Raw genomic sequence first — 18,671 nt, forward strand, 5'->3', positions numbered from 1 at the left:
TTATTTATCTCTATGTAGAAAGAACGCCCCGACTGAAGTGGCACAAATCCAAAACTAGAAAGTGTAAAAGTATAACAACAAGAAGTAGAAAATGTTTAGATGTCAATTTACTAAATATTTCCACTACAAGCTGCAGCCAGTGGTGCCTAGCAGGGGCACTTGTGGCATGTCTAAACCAGCCCTATATCCCGGGATCGTTCCTGTGCATCCAAATGCTACATAGGGGATCCCAAAAGCGGGCAGGGATGATCCCTACATTTTCCTGGGATAATCCTTAGGTGTAGAAAGGCCCTTGGTATACAATTCTTGGCCTGTGGCCATTTTCTTTGGATTCCCTATTCATATTTCTTTTTAAAATACTCCACCTCCTTTGCCATTCTTGTGTGAATTAAGAATTTCAAGGTACCTTCAATGAGCTTATGTGTTATGTCTCCTTAAACTATGTGTTCTTGATATTCTCCCAGACGCACACTCTTGTCCTTTAATTTTATTTATTACATTTTTATACCGCCCAATAGCCAAAGCTCTCTGGGCAGTTCACAAAAATTAAAACCATGAAGAGCATAAAAACAACCAACACACTTAAGAGTTTCATGCTTGGCATAGGCCCTTTCTACAGCTAAGGATTATCCCAGGAAAATGGAGGGATCGTCCCTGCCAGCTCCCGGGATCCCCTGTGTGTAATTTGCATGCACAGGGATGATCCCGGGGAGAAAAGGCAGGTGTAGAAATGGCCATAGACTTGCTTAGCAGGTCTAGCCCTCTCATTGCCTCAGTGTGAGTGCTAGGGGGAAAGGAGAACCAGAACAGCCCTAGTAGCAAGTATGAGGTTATGAACCTGGTGACCAGTTCCCTGTCATGCAGATCTTAAGCCTACAGCATCTTAACTGAGAAATACGTTCACATTTATTGTTGAAAATACGAATAGGGTCACATCATTATTTTCAATGGCATGAGGGGGAGCTGTTGATTTCTGAATTATTGCTATAAATGATGATGTCCGTTTAGTTTACATCATAACATTCACCAACCTGCTTTTGCTGTTGGATTGTTTTTTCAAAGTAAAAGAAGCAGCAACTTTTTTCAGGATCATAATTGTTAGTTGCGTTTTTATCCCTCCCAGACATTTTTCCAAGCAGCTTGGGCTGGTTTCCCCAACTCTCCTTTTTCCCCCTCACAACAACTATTTGAGGTAGTGATTTGGCCTATGTCACATTGCAAAGCAGGTTCCGAACCTGGATCTTTCCAGTCGGTCCATCACTGCAGTAGTTACACCACACTGGCTCTTACCACATGTCTTATGTTACCATGTGCAAGTGATTTTTCTCTGTAAAATAACAATAGGCTGGATCCAGATAAATGTGCATGTAACAAGCCGACTTCCCTACCTGCTTCTCCCTCCAGGAGTCCCAGCACCTCTGAGGGGGGAAGAGGCCCTGAAAATGGGCAGAGGGACATAAGCAGCCTCATACCAAGTCAGACCACTGGTCCACCTAGCCCAGTGTTGTTGACACTGACTGGCAGTGGCTCTCCAAAGTTTCAGGCCCTACTTGAAGATGCCTGGGATTGAACCAGGAACCTTCCGCATACAAAGGTACTCTACCACTGAGCTATCCTCCCTTTCCCCCTCAGTCCCCATGCCACAGCATTCAGCAGAGGAGCCTTTATGTGGGTCTCTCTAGGAGGGAGGCAGGGAAATCAAACTCCACCAGCCTGATTGCACACACCCTTTATCTGGACCCTGTCCAGTGAAAATGTGGGTTGAAGGTGCCACTGTATTTAATATTAAAATATCTTTGGTATTATTATTATTATTATTATTATTATTATTATTATTATTATTATTATTTTATATAGCACCATCTATGTACATGGTGCTGTTATGGTAATATCTGTTATGGGTGCCATGTGTCTGCATGACAGATTCCCATAGATTAAATATAGCTCCATATTCCTCCACTCACACACACACCCGACAGCTCTGTTAGCAGGTATGGGAGAGGTTTGGGCACTCTACCTAAACACACACGAAGTTACTTGTGCTCTGGGACCCGGTTACAAAGAAAATTCTGTGATTTCATTTGGAAATGCCATACCTCAAATTTACTTAAGTAAAAAAGCAATTTCAGGAAAGCACTGAGCTAACATTATGCATTCATAGGAAACTGCCTTATACCTAGTCAGATTCCGACCAGTCCTCTATGTATCTCACTATTGTCTACACGTTTGGAAATTGGAGAAATTGTCCAGGTCATAGCTATAAAATGGCTTCCATGGGTGGGAATGGCTTGTCGCAAAGGACAAAGCAGCTGCCCAAAGGTGTTCATGGGAAATTATAGCAGCAACAGGTAGAGGCTCCCACTTTGCTTTGAAGACCCCAGCTGCCAGTAAGAAAATATAAGAAAGCTTTTAAAATAAAAATTGGGAGGAGTAGGGTGTCTTCATGGGTCCCAATGAAGGTGTCCAGTGGTACACTGGTGCCTGCAGGCACCACATCGCCTACCCCTGGCCAATGCTGACTGGCAGTGGCTCTTCAGAGTTTCAGGTGGGATCTTTCTCAGTCTTACCTGGAGAGGTTAGGGGATTGTACTGAACCTGGGCGCTTTCGCTTGCAAAGCATACTGTATTACTGAGCAATGGCCTTTCTCCAAATCATCCAGCTTTCTAAAGGCTGCGAGCTGGTGATTAGTGCAGAGACTCTGGTTTAAAAGTCCATGTGGACAGTACATGAAATAGGTGTATTTTGTGTGGGATATTGAGCGGTGGTTTTGGTTTCATGACAAACTGCAGCCTCCGTCTTCATGGCTAACCCATGCTAGAAAGCTGGGCCAGTACTTCCCTCGTAACATAACGCAAGGTGCAAGCAATGTGAAGATCACAGTGCATAGCTGGTCCACCAAGGCCGTTGCTAGACGAGGTTTAAGCCCGGGCTGATACCCGGCTCACCCCTGTGCATCCAGATGATGCACAGGGGATCCTGGGGTCAGCCCGGACTAAACCCTCCCTTGGCCTGGGATAACCGGCACAGCTTCTGGCCCGGTATTTCCTGCAGTCTCGGGCTGAGCCCGGGGCTGCGGAAGGTCTAGCCCGTTCCGCGGCTTTTCCCGGCTATGTGTCTTACTCACGAGTAGCTGGGAGAAACCGCTGTGCCTGTCGGGCTGGGGGGGAGAGATGGGTGCCAGGGGGGGAAGAGCGGACCCGGCAGGAGAGATGGGGGGGAAGAGCGGAGACAGGGTGGGGAGATCGCAGCCAGGGGGGATCAGAGATCGTGGCGGGGGGGGGGAAATCGGACATGGCGAGCAGGCGGGGGGGCATCGGACATGGTGGGGATAAATCGGGGGAATGGGGAACCCTTTTTTTAAAAAAAAAGAAAAAAGACCTACCTTGTCGTTGGTGCGCTCCTGCGCACATGGCCCCTTTAATTTTTTTTAAAAAATGGCCGATGCGACGGGGCTTTCCCTTACCCCATTGCGTGTCACATGTAGACTGGGGCGACGGCCCGCGCTAGCTGCAGCGCGGGCTCGCCCCTACTCCCCACCGGATTAACAGGTAGGTCTAGCAAAGCCCTAAGACTCCGACATTTCTCTCCAACCTGTGTTATGTCTCAGCTGTGCACCAGTGTTTATGGGAAAGGAGGGAAGTTTTCTGATGGAAAATTCTATATGTTCCATCTATAAGAGAAAAACATTTTATCATCTACAAAAGACAAGGCCTTCTCTATGGTGGCACCTTGACTTTGGAATATCTCTGTCCTGATGCCAACATTGTATTCTTTTCAGCGCTAGCCTAAAACCTTTTTATTTGCCCAGGCGTTTTACATTTTATATTTGCAATTTTTTTTTAAGCTGGTTGAAATAGTTTTCATGCCCCTTAGTTTTGCCATTTTTATGTAGTCAGATTTTTGTATATACCAATGTGAAATCATTTGCATGTGTTTATACATATGTAAACCAACCAACCATTCAAGTATTTACCCTTTTTCATTTTTCAGTATGCACAGAATGTTTATCGTGAATGTATAAAAAGCCTGTTTGTGTGTGTGTTTTGTTTTGTTTTTTGAAAGGGGGCTGTCAATGCCATTATGCAAAATGTAAAGGATGAACATCATTGCTTCTACAACCTGATGTAGCAAAACAATAAATGGGGTCCTCCTGTTTCAGCTTACCTGAGATAGTCATAATGCTAATTCAAATCAAGCGTGTTCCTTTATGATTTCATATGGCAATAACAAAAGCACTCTGGGAAGAGGATCTTCTAGTGATGGCCATGATGCTGAAATAAATTACAGCTCGGACAGAAAGCTTTTTTTTTTTTTTTAAAGAGGAAGTCAATGAAAATTGTGCTTAATTAAGTGTGAAAGGTACTGTCCTTGTGTGGACTGCCAGTTAACGACATGAGAAGCTCCAGTAAAGCTGGCTTAGCTCGCCAGCTTAAAACTAAAAAATTGCCTCTGCAGTCCATTGGCTAACATCAAGGAGCCTCTTCTACGGTACTTCTCATGACTTCCAAAATGAGAATGGAATGACTTCTTTTAACAGAAAATAATCCAGTAACATTTTGGCTGGCTTTTGCTGCAGAAGTTATACTAATCCTTTTTTTTTATCAAAGGCAATTACATGTGACGCCAAAGCTCCCAGAAGGGAACCTTATTGGATGTTTAACACGCTCAGGGCAGCTGACACGGCTAAAGAGGGACTTGATTCTTTTCTTTTTGCCTTTAAAAAAAAAAACCAGAAAAATATGTATGACTTTTCCTGGAAAATCTATTTTGGAATCTGGATATTAGTGTTGACTGAAGGAGATTTTCAAGCATTTGCAGGTAAGAAAATGCTTCCTTATTCATTTTTTATTTTGGGGGCAATTCTTTTGAATATTTCTTTGAATATTCGGTTGGATTCGGATATAGTAATACTTAGAGCAGACCCACTGAAATCAATAAATTAGACCAACTTAAGTTTCATTGATTTCAGTGCATCGATTGAAAGTAGGACTAATTCTGATCCCAACCCATTACGTTTAACAAAAAAATGATTTAATTAGAGGGATAGAAAATAATATGCTTGCAGGTATACAGTTCCTGCCTTTGTATTTATTATTTAGTTGTTTCTACGTTACATTTATATCCCTCCAAGAGTCCAAGACAACAGGCATGATTTTCCTCTTCATTTTACCTCACACCACTCTTGTGAGGTAGGTTAGGCTAGAGTCGGTGACTGGCCCAAAGTCACCCAGTGAGATTTATGGTAGAGTGAGGATTAGAACCTGGGCCTCCTCAATACTTGTAGTTGACGAGAAATTAGGAATGGGCCATAATGTGTCCATCTCTTACTAAGCAAACTTTCTAGCTTCCCTTGAAATGTTGATTATTCTCTCTTGTGGACAGACGTTAAGAGAAAAAACAGCCATTGAATCAGTTTGATTTCTTTAACTTTGTTTATATTGAAGATTTATTTTCTATTAGCAGTAAGAGTATGGTGAGATCAGGAACTTCATGGTGCATAATGGATGTGGAATGGTAATTTCTAGGCTATACCACCAAACAGGAAGGGCAGAGCCAGAACCTTCTCTATTGGCATCCATGATATTTAAATGTCTAAAGAAACAAGCAAAATCATTTTAGTTTGGAATAAAAACTGTATTCTTTAGTGAAAATCACTGGTATTGGTAAAATATATGAGGAGCTTCTGAAAGAGATTTGTTTGTGATGTGATTTTGCAGAAGAATCCTATTTACAAGGAGAGGACACAAAAGCAAAGGATACTGCACCAGATCTACGCGATGACTGGCAATCGATTAGAAACCTCCCCCAATTTCTGGATTCTAAGCACCTTCTTGATTTCAGGGACTCAGAGAAATTCAGCAGGCGCTTGTTATTTCGAAGGAAGAGATCAATCTTCTTTCCTACTGGGGTTAAAATATGTCCAGACGAGTCTACTGAACAAGCTATTGCCAACCACCTGAAATACTTCAAACTCAGAGGTAAGTAGACTAACATTCTTGCAAAGCAATGCAATGTAAGGATGCACACACTACATGTCTGGTGCACAACCAAAACCTTTATTAAAAGACGCCTAGTTGCAGTGCTATTTCTTTATCTGAAGATGTTTCCTATGATACAGCCTTGGGCATACACCACTTAGGAGGTGTAGCAATGAGGGATGCAGGCTGGTCAGAGACAATGGCAGATTATCTTCTAAGCAGCTGCACAGGTAGTAGCCATGGTTATAGTTGACAGGTACCAAGTGACCTCCCTGATCAAAAAGCAACATGACGGGGGCTTCTCCTGGGTCATTAGAAGTGGAATAAGGCTGTCTGTCTCTCATCTAAAATTGAGGTTGCAACTGTGTGGGTAATTTCAGCAAATGAAAACTTTGGGCATGTTGGGAGGAGGAGTGTGTCAACACAGACAGGCCTTCTAAGGAATGGGAGGCCTGGGGAAATAGGACAGCTCAACCCAAGATGAGATAGATCCCATAACTTATTTGACCAAGTGGACATTATGAAAGGAGCTGAACATGCAGGATATCTACGTTCTATTGATGCCTATGCCTGAAGCCTTACCCTTTTACAAGTTGACTATTTTTCTGGGGGCAAAAGAGGAAATGCCACATTTTCCTTCCTCAGTGTTTGATCATCTCTATTATTTGTTCATCTTCATTATATATTATTGTTTATCAAACTTTGCGAAAGGCATGGTCTCCTTCTATTCTCATCTTCCAACAGATGATCTAAATTGCAGAACTTATGTGGGGAGTCTCTCCCCTCTTCCTCACAAAATGTTCTTTGCAATAGCAATTGTCTTGTTAGATTTTAATGCCTTGCTCTCACCTTCTTGAGGCTTCTGCTCTATTGAATAGATGTGTGTGGGTTATTATCTCATACAGATAATAAATAGAGATCTGTACATGTTATAATTTTGAAATACCAACGATGTTTTAAAATATGTTAGGAGAATTAGAAGTTTAGGCCCAGCCCTGCAGACACTGAATCTGCAGGCCTGGAGATGATACATGTTGATGTGAGAAGACTGCAATATCACAGATACAGGCATAAGCTGTAAGAGCATTCAAAATGCTTAGGGTAGGGTCAGAGCCTATATGAGCATGTGGGTGGAGGTTTAAGATTAACATCTTCATTACTGCTAGAGATTTAACTGTCTTGATTGTTGTTTGTGATCATATTCTTGCTCAAGTATATAGAAGATCAGAGTCTATATGCATTTGCAAGGATAAGTAATTAGTGGTTGTAATTCCAACAAGAATGTGATTTCGCTTCGCACATGCAGCACTTTCTAAAACCAGCGAAGATCCACTCACGATCTATTGCCCTGTGAAGGAAGAGCAATTGCTCTGGAGGTAATAACATCATCTGCGCCCCCTGACAGAAGTGATAAGAAGCCAGCAATTTCCAGCTAGGCCCCAAAAGGCCAAGTCCCCGCCCTGTTAGGTCAAAAACTTCTAGCTGTGCTGCGGCCGCATCAAGGAAAGTCAGCTCAGCACGCTGTTCCTTAGAGCCTCACTGAAACCCATTTCCATCATAACTCATCATTATATAAGGTGACCATATGGAAAGGAGGGCTCCTGTATTTTTAACAGTTGTATTGAAAGGGGAATTTTAGCAGGTGCCATTTGTATGTGTGCAGCAACTGGTGAAATACCCTCTTCATCACAACAGTTAAAGCTGCAGGAGCCCTGTACTTTTGAAGAGGGAATTTCATCAGGTGCTGCACGCATGCAAATAACACCTGCTGAAATTCCCCTTTCAAGCCAACTGTTAAAGATACAGGAGCCTTGTCCTCCTTTCCATATGGTCACCTTATATTATAATAACGTATAACGTTAAGAATTGGTGCCTGAGTTTTCTTGTTCCCTTTCTCTGTCATGTCTTTTTAGATTGTGAGGGTAGCAACTGTGATGTTTTTATGGATCTGTAATCCAGTCTCAGAGCCTTTAAATGCGTTAAATTAGGGATCGGAGAACCAGCCATTTTTGAGATTGCTTAAATTACCTTCAAATCACTTTGAAGCTTGTTTTGGCTCATTTCCTTTTTTCATTTTGGTTTACAACCTGTTTTGGCTCATTCGAAAGGGAAAGTGTACATTTCTGTGCATTTTCTTCAGAACTGCACATCCCCCCCTTGACTAAAGCATGAAAAATCAGATTTTTTAAAAAATGTGAATTTTAAAGTGCACATTAAAAAAAGAAACCAATGTATTTCTCTAATGCAATAGCAAATTTGGGCATTTGCAAACATTTCTTCTAAAAGAAGCGCTCTTGCCTGCATTCACATTTGGGATTTTGAATGGGACATATTCTCAGGATTTGCAAACAGAAACGAAATTCTCATATACCCCCCTACTTTCAATAAGTAAATCCCATATCTGGCTCTGGTTGGCAGATCACCTGTCAGTCTCCTCACTGACGCAAAGGATTGGACAGCACACATCAGGGATATTGCTTAGAGGGGACAGGATGGGCAGTCTCTTTCCCTTTGAACTTCAGACCTTATGCAATAATTCTTCAGGAATCCTTATTTTGTGGGAGAGGCATACTATGTGGAAGGTTATTATTATCTTGTCCTCCCCCGCAGGGATCTATTTGTGTTTTGCTGCCACCCCTCCTCCTGCTGAAACCTGAAATCACAGTCTTAGCTATATACTACTAAATTCTTATTTACAATGGTAAAATAAATGGAATCATAAAGAAGGAATCACAGAATTTAGTACTCTAGGAACGTGTATTGAACAATGTTCTCTGCTCAACATTTGTTTTTATAGAACGAGGATTGTACTCTGCAGCATCTGCTGTATGCGCCTTTCAGCCACTATAACTCATCTTTCCCTGTCACTGGTATTATCTAAGCTTAAGGATGTTGACACGGCTCTTCCTGTGTAGTAGGATGCATCAATATGGGTGGGGAGGGTTGGAGGGAGACTCGTTTGTTTTCCTTTCACTCAGTTGGCCTCAGAATAGAGAAGAAGGAGAGGGTTTCCTTCTCATCATTCATTCCCTCTTCCTGAAAGTCTCTTTCCAGGGATCATGCAGGTTTCCCCTTAATGCCTCTTTCCCTTCCCCCATCACTCTTTCTCTGTGTGTTGCCTTTTCCCCATCTCCTTCTCCAGAAATCTTGTCCTCCATCTCCCCAATCAGTCAGCAGATTCCCCATCACAGTGATCTCTCATACTCCCCCCAAATGTAGAGCAGAGGTGAGCAGAAAGTGGAGCTCTAGATGATTTGGGCTTCAGTTCCCAGGGTTCCTGACAATTTGCCATGCTGGCAGAGGCTTCTGGGAGTTGAAGTCCCAAATATCTGGAGGTGTACATTTTATCCACTCCAATGTACAGGTCTTATCTGGGGGAACTGGCCTCTTTCTGAAGTACAAGGTGTCTTAGAAAATGCTTCTAGAAGTTTGGCTTTATTTTTATTTGTCTTGATCAATCTCCAGAGGAAGCACTTCCAAGATGGAGGAAGACTCCAATTCACACCTTTCGATGTACTGTCACTTTTGTGCTTGATGTCATCAGGGGTCTAGCTTCACAGCGCTGAGTTGGCACCACATTTCCCCAAAGCCCTGTGATTTTGCTCCTGCGGGCTTGCACCATATACTCCCCACACCAAGGAGCAAGCATGGGGGTTACGGTGGTCACCCACCCCTCTTCCTCCTTTCAAAAGAGACAAGAAAAGCCATAGGGTGAGGAGGAGGACGCGGTGGCAGCTTGGGGGAAGAAAAGCATTCATTTCCCCTAAATTCTTCTCCCCATGGCAAGGCAGCACGGGGGTGTTACTGTGGCCATTCCTCTTGCCAGCCAGTCCCATGCCCCGGAGAGGGTCCTGAGCAGCTCCAGAGTGAGGACAGACTGGTAGAAGAGCTGGACTGCCCTTGCTCTGGCTGGAAAAGTCGGGGGGTGGAATTGGCTCTTTGCCCTGGGGTGGCTTCAAATCTGTGTCTGCATCATCTAACCGATGCTGTGAAGATTAGGAGCCACCCTGGTGCAAAGAAGATGTCAAGACAGCCCCCAGGAGGGAGCTATTGACTGTGATGAGAAATAACTGTGAATAATGTATAGAAGGGGAGTACTTTGTAGTAGAGTTCTTGCAAAAAGCAGGATGCTGTTTCTCTTAGGAATGGATACTACAGAGCAATGCAATAGACTGCTTCACAGATTATGAGGAGGCAAATGCATTTTTGCCACCATGTGTGTGGTGAACTTCCTGCACCACCACTCATTCTTTTCCTTTTGTTAGTCTTCCCAGTATCAGAATTTAGCTTATTATTTATTTATTCGTGGCATTTCTATACCGCCCAATAGCCAAAGCTCTCTGGGCGGTTCACAAAAATTAAAACCATTCAAAGTATAAAACAACAGTATAAAACCATAATATAAAATACAATATAAAAGCACAACCAGGTTATAACCTCCTTGGGGCAGGGAGCTGCCCTAAGGAGCTTATAATGTACAGGTTACTTTTCTTAGGTAAAGTACCCTGTACATTTCACTCTATAACACACCATGTACAATGATGGCACTTTAAAAAAGATGAAGAATAAAGCCTGGCTTTCTGCTGTCCACACCTGCATATCCACAGGCTCACAAACATGTGTTCATGACATGCATTCTTGACTTTTTTATATTCACCTATGAGACATTTTGTATATACATATAAGAAGCATAATATGTGAAACAGTCAAATTTTAGGCCCGACCATCAGTTCCCACATAAAGTTTGACGCACTCAGCAAACATCTTGGTAGCATTCATAAAACAATTGGAGCTAGTCCTGTAGACCATTCTAGTCCAACTCCCTGCTTGATGCAGGAAATCCATTATTATTATTATTATTTATTTATTTATATAGCACCATCAATGTACATGGTGCTGTGCATCCACAACAGAGGGCTCTCCAGCCTCTGAAGACCTCCAGTGAGGTATAGCCCTGTAGCCAAACACACACAGATAATTTGTGCCACTGTCAACATGTAGTAAGTACTGCTAGAACATTTAATTTTACTTTTGCTTTTTTTTTTTTTAAATGGACCTTTCATTATAAACCCCTTTAAATTAGCAATTGTACAGCGAGTGCTATAAAATCTTTGGGAGTGAGGCATCCCTCGTTAATTTCCTCACTACTGTCTTGAGTCACCAGCTATTGCCCATTTGGCTGTGTAGTTTTAAAAGAGGATAGTTTGCCTGAGTCAATATACTACTAGCTGCTGTGGTTCACCCCTTAAGAAGTACAAATGGGATTACCCCTGGATTAAATCTGAGTACTGCTCATTTACACAAATGACCAAGCAAGCTAACCCACCCCCTAGCAAGCACCCAGTACTTGTCATGTGCTGTCCCTCCAGTTAACCTAGCAAATCCCTTTCTATGGAATGAGTCGTAATAGGCTAAATCACTCTTACTGTTTGGAAAGGTAAATAGCCCTTGAACAATAAAAGCCATCCTAAATGGGCACTTCCTGAAAACAATAATGCCTCTTATAAGAAACACCAGTAGGTCTTATGAGAGTTGAAACACCCATAGGTCTTATGAGAGTTTCAATCAGTTCATTTTGAACACAGTGTAATAGAAATATTAAATGGAAATTCCATTTCTGATAGAAAACTTTGTTCTCCCACCACATCTCCATAGAGGTGAAGCTTATAGGGATAGGTCACAAAATGGTGAAGTCATAGAGAGGGAGTCATATTATTCATTACTGGTGCTTGTTACGGTGACCATATGGAAAGGAGGACAGGGCTCCTGTATCTTTAACAGTTGTATTGAAAAGGGAATTTCAGCAGGTGCCATTTGTATGCATGAAGGACCTGGTGAAAGTCCCTCTTCATCACAACAGTTCAAGCTGCAGGAGCCCTGCCCGCTTTTGTATCTGATCACTATAAAATTCTGATTTGTTTGAATCCACCTCAGTGCCCACAGTCTACAGTGTCTTCAGTCTAGGCTCAAGAACTGCTTGTCATTGAATGGGTATGTTTAAGTTTATTTGTTTAATAGATTTGTATACCACTTACTATGTTTACCAAAAAATAATAATAATCTAAGTGGTTTACAAAGAGAATACATTAAAATAGTTTAGAAAAAAAACAATTTTAAAACTAAGTACTCACAATGCCATCATTAACCAACAAACTGGTCAGCACAATCAGTCAGAGAAGACCTGGGTAAGGAGATGGGACTTCGTTTGGTATTTAAACATCCCACAGTTGGCACCTCCAAAATATCAGTGGGGAGGGCATTCCATAAGGTGGCTGCTACCAGAGATAAGGCTTGCTGTTGGGATGCACTGGCATGCAAATTCACAGACTGATAGTGTAATCTTATACATATTTAGTCAGAAGTATGTCCCATTGAGATGAGTGAGGCTTTCTACCAAGAAGTGGGTATAGGATTGTGCTGTGAATAAACTACAGATGATTTATAAGTTGCCCTCTTTCTACCAAATGCTGCAGGTTTTCAACATTGTAAGATAAAGAAGGTTCTCTTTCATTTTTTTAAACATACAAAATATTGCTAAGTATGCACTATAAGCATGTCCATTGATAGCATATTTCATTTTCCCATGCAGGGATACTGTGAAGGGTAGGCAAGGGATAGTGTGAAGGGTAGGCATCTGTCAAAGGCCCTTCCCCAAGCAGGGGCCTACCTGCAAAAGCACCCTGGATGGCTCCTGCTCTTCACCATGGCAACTTGGTTGCTCACCTGCCTCTTACTCTGGCTCAGACAACACTGTTGTTGAGAAGGAGAAGAAGTAGATGCCACTACCTCCTTGCTCACTGGTTCTCTCTGCCTCTCTAGTAAGCAAGTAGTAGCTAGGGATGTCGCAAGTCAAGACCCAGCAATTTCTCACCACCTCAGCCCCCTGGACAACAATCCATAGATCCCCGTACTTGCTTGATTTGGCATGTGCTGAGTCACCCAAGCACGAGGATCCCCACTCCCTCGCCGAGTCATTTTGTGTAAAAATGGTGGGTCAGCCTTTTTCATAAAAAGGCCCATTTGCATAAATGGCAGCCATAAAGGGCCCATTTACGCACAATTACAGGCTTAAAAAGTGTAAATAGTCTATAAAAATACTAAAACTTAGTCTAAAATTTAAAAAGTCTTAAAAATTACTAAAAAATAATCTTAAAAATCACTAAAAATAATCTTAAACATTATTGGTGTAAATAAACCATTTATGCCTGTATTTCTGCATAAATGGTGCCCTTTATGGCACCAGTTATGGAAATGGCCCTTTATGAAAAAGCTGTCATTTTTACACAGAATGGTGGCTCTGCAAAGGATCAGGTGTGGTGGTGGCTGCTCACCGGGTGCTTGCAAGCACAGCAAGCAAGTTTGGGTGGGTGGTGGGAGTCCAGTGAGCTGTGGTAAGTTTGCCCATCCCCAGAGGTAGCAAAGATGAGAAAGAGGCTGAGGAGCAATAGCAGCTCGTTACAGTGGTGGTGAGAAGGTAGACCTACTGAGGGAAGGGCCCCCATCGAGGAGCTCTTGTCCAAAGGCCCTCAAGAACCTGGACTCGGCACTGTTTCCATGTGCTGAAAAATGTACCCTCAGTTTTAGTGGATTTGCCTGACATAGCAGAAGGTGCACGGACTTCCCAAAGCTTTATCCGTTCTGTCCGCAAGAGAGGCCTTACCTTCCTAAGTGCATGTTTGGTTAATGCACTAAGAACTTACAGATGGTGCCGTGCTTTTGAGACTGGACTCAGTGGGGTGGCTGTCACACTAACTAACTGGAAGGACAGATACTAAATCCTTAAGCTAGCAGGAGCTGATTGAGGCAGTTAGAAGAAGGAACAGCTTGCATTCAGATACAGTAGCCTTGCCTAATTCATTTTAAAAAATGGAACAGTAATGAAAAGAAGATGAGCAGAGAGGTGTCATAATCAAGAGGACTAGGAGTCTGAAGCTATTACAGAAAACAATAGGGGTCCTTTGCAAGAAAATTGTGTTGTATTAAAGAAAATTGCATTTAATTAACAGTTCCTATTACTCCAGTGCTCTCCATGTCATTGTCTGTTAGCATTTGTCTGATGTTTCTACATTGGTAGAAGTTAAAACACACACATACACACAAAAGCACTTTTGGGCAAAATCTTTTTAGTACCAACCAAAATTCCACAAAATTGTGCCAGGTTTTGAGTTCCCCAGAACACTTCATCAAAGGTATAAATATTACAACTAGAAGCTGCTGGTCAGTTGTATCTGTTTGCGCCTTCCTGTCTTGAAATGCAATCCATTTGTTTAGCATAGAGCAACATAGACAAAGTACTATTTAATGGGATCAAGTCTTTCTTCTTCGTGGTCTCTGTGCATCATACTGATGGGCTCTGAGCCTGCGCGGAGCTTCATTTGGGAAACTTCCATAGCCTAGAGTTTTGGCGTGAACCCCGTCCCTTCTGCGCATATCCCCAGGGGTTCCCGCCCACCTCTTCAGTTCTTTGTTGACTGCCATTGTGGCAGCTTCAACTTGGGATCTCTCCGTTCGTTGGACCTGCTTAATCTGCTTGTAGTATTCAGCATTCATGGTGCTTTTGTAGACTTAAAATAATAGATAAGTCTTTACTTCAATTTAAAATTAATAATAGAGAGAGAGAGTGAGTGAGTGAGAGAGAGAGAGAGAGAGAGAGATGAAGAAGAGAAAAAAGAATGAAAAGAAAAAAGATTACAAAGTAAGGGAATGATCCAGTCCTTTACTACTTATTTCCATATCATTCCCCTCCTCTTACACTCATTACCGTGTGTACATATCCCCTGAGATTGTAAACAAATTAAGTTTCATATTAATTAGTATCTTTATTAAATTAGATTGGTTTCCCCAAACTTTTCTTGTGGAATAATCCCACACAACAAAGCCCTGTTCCCCATTTTCTAATATCACCCATTTTCTGTAATTATAGAAAATTGTTTATGTTCGCTATAGAAATGAATAATATATTAGATTTTAATCTGCCCAGTAATAGGAGTCTGGGCAGATCACAACAAATAAAATAATAAAATAACAGTATAAAACCATAAACTCTAAAAGATTAAAATACAACCACCACCAACAACAACACACTCACACACACATACACATATATAAGCAAACATAAAACCTAAAAAAATAATGTGAGTCATTCATTCCAAGTTGTGCATGTATGCGGACAGCATTGTTTGAAGGTGGCACTTCTTCAGCTGCCAAGGTGACCAGATTCAGAGTAGATCCTGTGCTTTTAAGAGCTGTGTAGAAGAGGATATCTTAGGAGGTACAGCATTTCTCTTTCCTCACCCCTGCAGCATTACGATTTGACAAGCTTTACTTGCCCAAATCCCCTCCATTTCACAACCTGTAAAAGTACAGGAACAAGGCTAGCATCAAGGGTAGGCATGGGTAGGCACCTGCCAAGGGCCCACATCCCAGCATGGGTCCACTGGCTTGCTCTTGCTCTTCACCATCGCAACCTGCTTGTTCACCTGCCTCTCGCTCTCACCCAGACAACGGTGTTGGTGAGAAGGAAGAGCAGTAGATGCCATTGCATACTTGCTCATCAGCTCTCTGCCTGTCAAACAAGCAAGTGATGATGAGAAAGAAAGAGGATAAGGAGCAATAACAGCTGGTGACAATGGTTGTGAGAAAATCATTGAGGGTGTCTTGCCCAAGGGTCTGGTTCCCAGTGCTAGCCCCAAGACATTTTACTGTCTGAAGTAGAGCCCCGCCGACGCACTGCTAGAGCCAACACTTTGAAAGGTCTCGCTGCACTGTTCACACACCAATTCCTTCATCTATTCCCTCTCGTGGCACTGCCTAATTCAGGTTGCTTCACCCTACTGCATGACTGTCTGGCCCTGCTTTTTCCCCTTTGCATCTGGTGATCTCGGCAACCTATTCTTTCTCCTCACAGCTCTTTAGTCAGTCACTAACATTGCAAGGGTGAGAGAAGGCCAGGCCTGCAACTACTTCCTTCAGGGTTGGAATGGCTTCTCTATTTTGGCACAAACTTGGCAACAGCCAAGCGGGGGAAGGCAACAGCTGTTCTTCCTCCTGAGTAATGAAAGACCAGGATGCTGCTCCTCCTAAAGCCAGGTGTAGGTTTCAGTAGCACCCTCAGGAACGCTGGCCATTTAATAAATGCTCCCTCCCGCAAACTGGCAACTGAAGGTGGCAGCAGCAGTAGTTCAACAGGCTAGTCACCAATGTACTGGGCCTACAGGATGGGTGGATTCAGGTGATAAGCTGAAATGGTGGCCAAAAGTGTTTATTTATTTATTTGATACAAACGGCCTGATTTAAAAATAAGGCCAGGCCATGTGGTGGGGCAAGAGGGGAAGCTAAATTTGTAATTTAGCTACCTCTGCCTCCTCATCCACTCAGCGGCAATGTGAGTAAGAGTGGCTGCTGCCAATGCATGTGGTGAGGCTTTCACATTGCCATAGGAAAGATGGGAGGCAGGGAGGCTTCATCATGCCACTCTCATTCTGCTGAGAGCAGGTCCCACGGACTTCCACCTGGAGAGTTCCAGCCCAAATGGTGCCACTGTTCACCAATAGAGCTGAAATAAATTTAGAGAAAAGGTTTCAATGAATGTTCCTCAACCATTCATTTGCTTGTAAACATTTGAATTTCTGTTCTCCTCCTTTACAGTATTCTGTTGAATTTAGGAATATTAGGAAAAAAATTGTAAAAGAATTGAAATTTGGACATCGAGATTGGATGTTTCCATGAAATTCATCCACAAGTGTTATTTTTTGAAAAGTATCCCACAAATCTACATTTCAAAAGCAAGTTTTAAAAATGTTTGAAATTAAAATGGTTAAAGTCTGAAATTGCGTGAAATATTGTTTCAGCTCTACTCATCAGCTTTTATAATTCTTCTGAAATGCAAGGTGCGCCTCATATTTGCCTGTAAATTACTACTCTTGGTAGTTTCACCCTCTTAGCTGTTCGTTGGAATCTCTACCTTTTGATATAGACACGCCTGTCAAACCAGAAGCCACAGAACATATTTAAACACCATCATAAAAAGGCTACACCCATTTCAAGTGCTACTGTATATTACCACATAGGGGAAAGTGCTGTTGCACTCATGGTTTCTTTGTGGGTCTCACATCAATAGTTGGTTGGCCACTATGTGAACAGAATGCTAGACTAGATGAACCCTTGGTCTGATCCAGCATAACTCTTGTTATGTCAGAATGTTCTTACGTCTCTTAAAGTTATAGGGACAGTCCTACCATTCAGCAAAGTGAGGTGGCTGCCTCTGGTGGCTTAATTCTGGGTGTCATAAAAGGGCAGCAAATTGTTAGTTCCTTAAATTTGTTATTGTTGTATTGTTACTGCCAGGGAGAGGGAGAAGTGCTTGTGGATTTTTAAACACCAGTTGCCAAAATAGCTTGACTACCTATGAATATCACACACCTTGACTTCAGAGTGGTGGTGTGGGTAGACAAAATATCTTGGGAGAACCCTAGAAATTTGTCCCATATTAAAGCTGCCAAACCTATGTTACGCCAAAGTCATCCATCTGATAGCCAGTATAAGTGCAATTTATCATTTATAGCAAGTTAGTGGGGTTTAAAAAGTTTATATACAATTTATAACAGGTTAGAGGGGGTTAAAAAGAAAAGCATGCCTTTTATCTTATCAGTCATCCAGTTAGCTGCATTTGGCACATGAATCAATTCATAAAAGACAAAAAAGACAAGACTTGGAGTAGATTGTAAAGTATAATATACTTTTCTATGTTTATACATAATTGTATAAGTTAATTTTTAAAAGCTCATTACCTTTAGGGGGAAAGGGGGTGAATCCCACAATTTGTGCAACTGGACAGAAAAATATAGGGGGTATTATTATTTTTCAAAGTTGAATAAACTTTGCTTTTGTGGAAGTTGATATTACAAAGACTTGGGGCAGGTTCCACACTACTGCTTTATAATGGTTTATAACAATATTGACAACAGTTTGGGCCCAGGACATATTCCATATCCCGTTTTCAAACCACTTTCTAAGTGTTATATCCTGCTTGGTGTAGATCTGGCCCATCTTTGAAAGTAAGTACAGAGAGTTTCCAACAAAAAGCAATGAAGGGATGTCCCTGTCCCCATCCCTTCTAAGCTGATTGAAGAAACTCATTTCCTTATGACTAGTTCAAGGTCAGTCCTTTCCAGGACCTGTCTCTGTATTTTAGACTTTCACTGAAAGAAACCACGCCCCCTCCGTCAACCCTTCTGTGTGTAACCTCAGAACACAATTGTCACCAGCATGCTTGGATGTTGGTACTTGATTTGTGCAAGCTGAGTTAAGGCCAACTTCATCCCCACCCACCACTCTCTTATTTTTTATTTCCCTATTTTTCTAAGTAATGTGGTGGGGGGGAATCCTCTTCCTTTATTTCTCCTGGGTCACAGAGGGGTTCCTATATGAGCATGATCTGACAAGGGTGGACAGAAAGAGAAACTTTGCAGTAGCAAACTGCAAGGAGCTAAGGGGGAGGGAGCTAAATGGGGAAGCTTCTCACTTACACCCCTGCAGAGTAGCTGATTATCCTTCGTCCAGCAATCCATCCTGTTCAATGGGAAGTGCAGGAAGAATGTTTTCAAAGGCTGTGTGTAGAGAATCTCTAGCACAGCCTTTCCCAAGCTGGTGAACTCTGGACCTCTCAGACTTCAATTCCCACAATCATTAGC

At 42.2% G+C, this 18,671-nt stretch overlaps 1 protein-coding gene across 1 annotated transcript in view; it reads left to right on the forward strand.

The window, feature by feature from the left end:
* The first annotated feature begins 4,740 nt into the window (after nucleotides 1-4,740).
* Nucleotides 4,741-18,671, forward strand: part of IMPG2 (interphotoreceptor matrix proteoglycan 2) — a 65,697-nt gene continuing 51,766 nt past the window's right edge. Inside the window, exons 1-2 of the mRNA XM_063127630.1 lie at nucleotides 4,741-4,819; nucleotides 5,719-5,979. Of these exons, the coding sequence (XP_062983700.1) occupies nucleotides 4,741-4,819; nucleotides 5,719-5,979 (340 nt within the window). The remainder of the gene's footprint in view (nucleotides 4,820-5,718; nucleotides 5,980-18,671) is intronic.

The sequence above is a fragment of the Elgaria multicarinata genome, chromosome 5 (genome assembly GCF_023053635.1).
Source record: "Elgaria multicarinata webbii isolate HBS135686 ecotype San Diego chromosome 5, rElgMul1.1.pri, whole genome shotgun sequence".
NCBI classification, from domain to species: domain Eukaryota; kingdom Metazoa; phylum Chordata; class Lepidosauria; order Squamata; family Anguidae; genus Elgaria; species Elgaria multicarinata.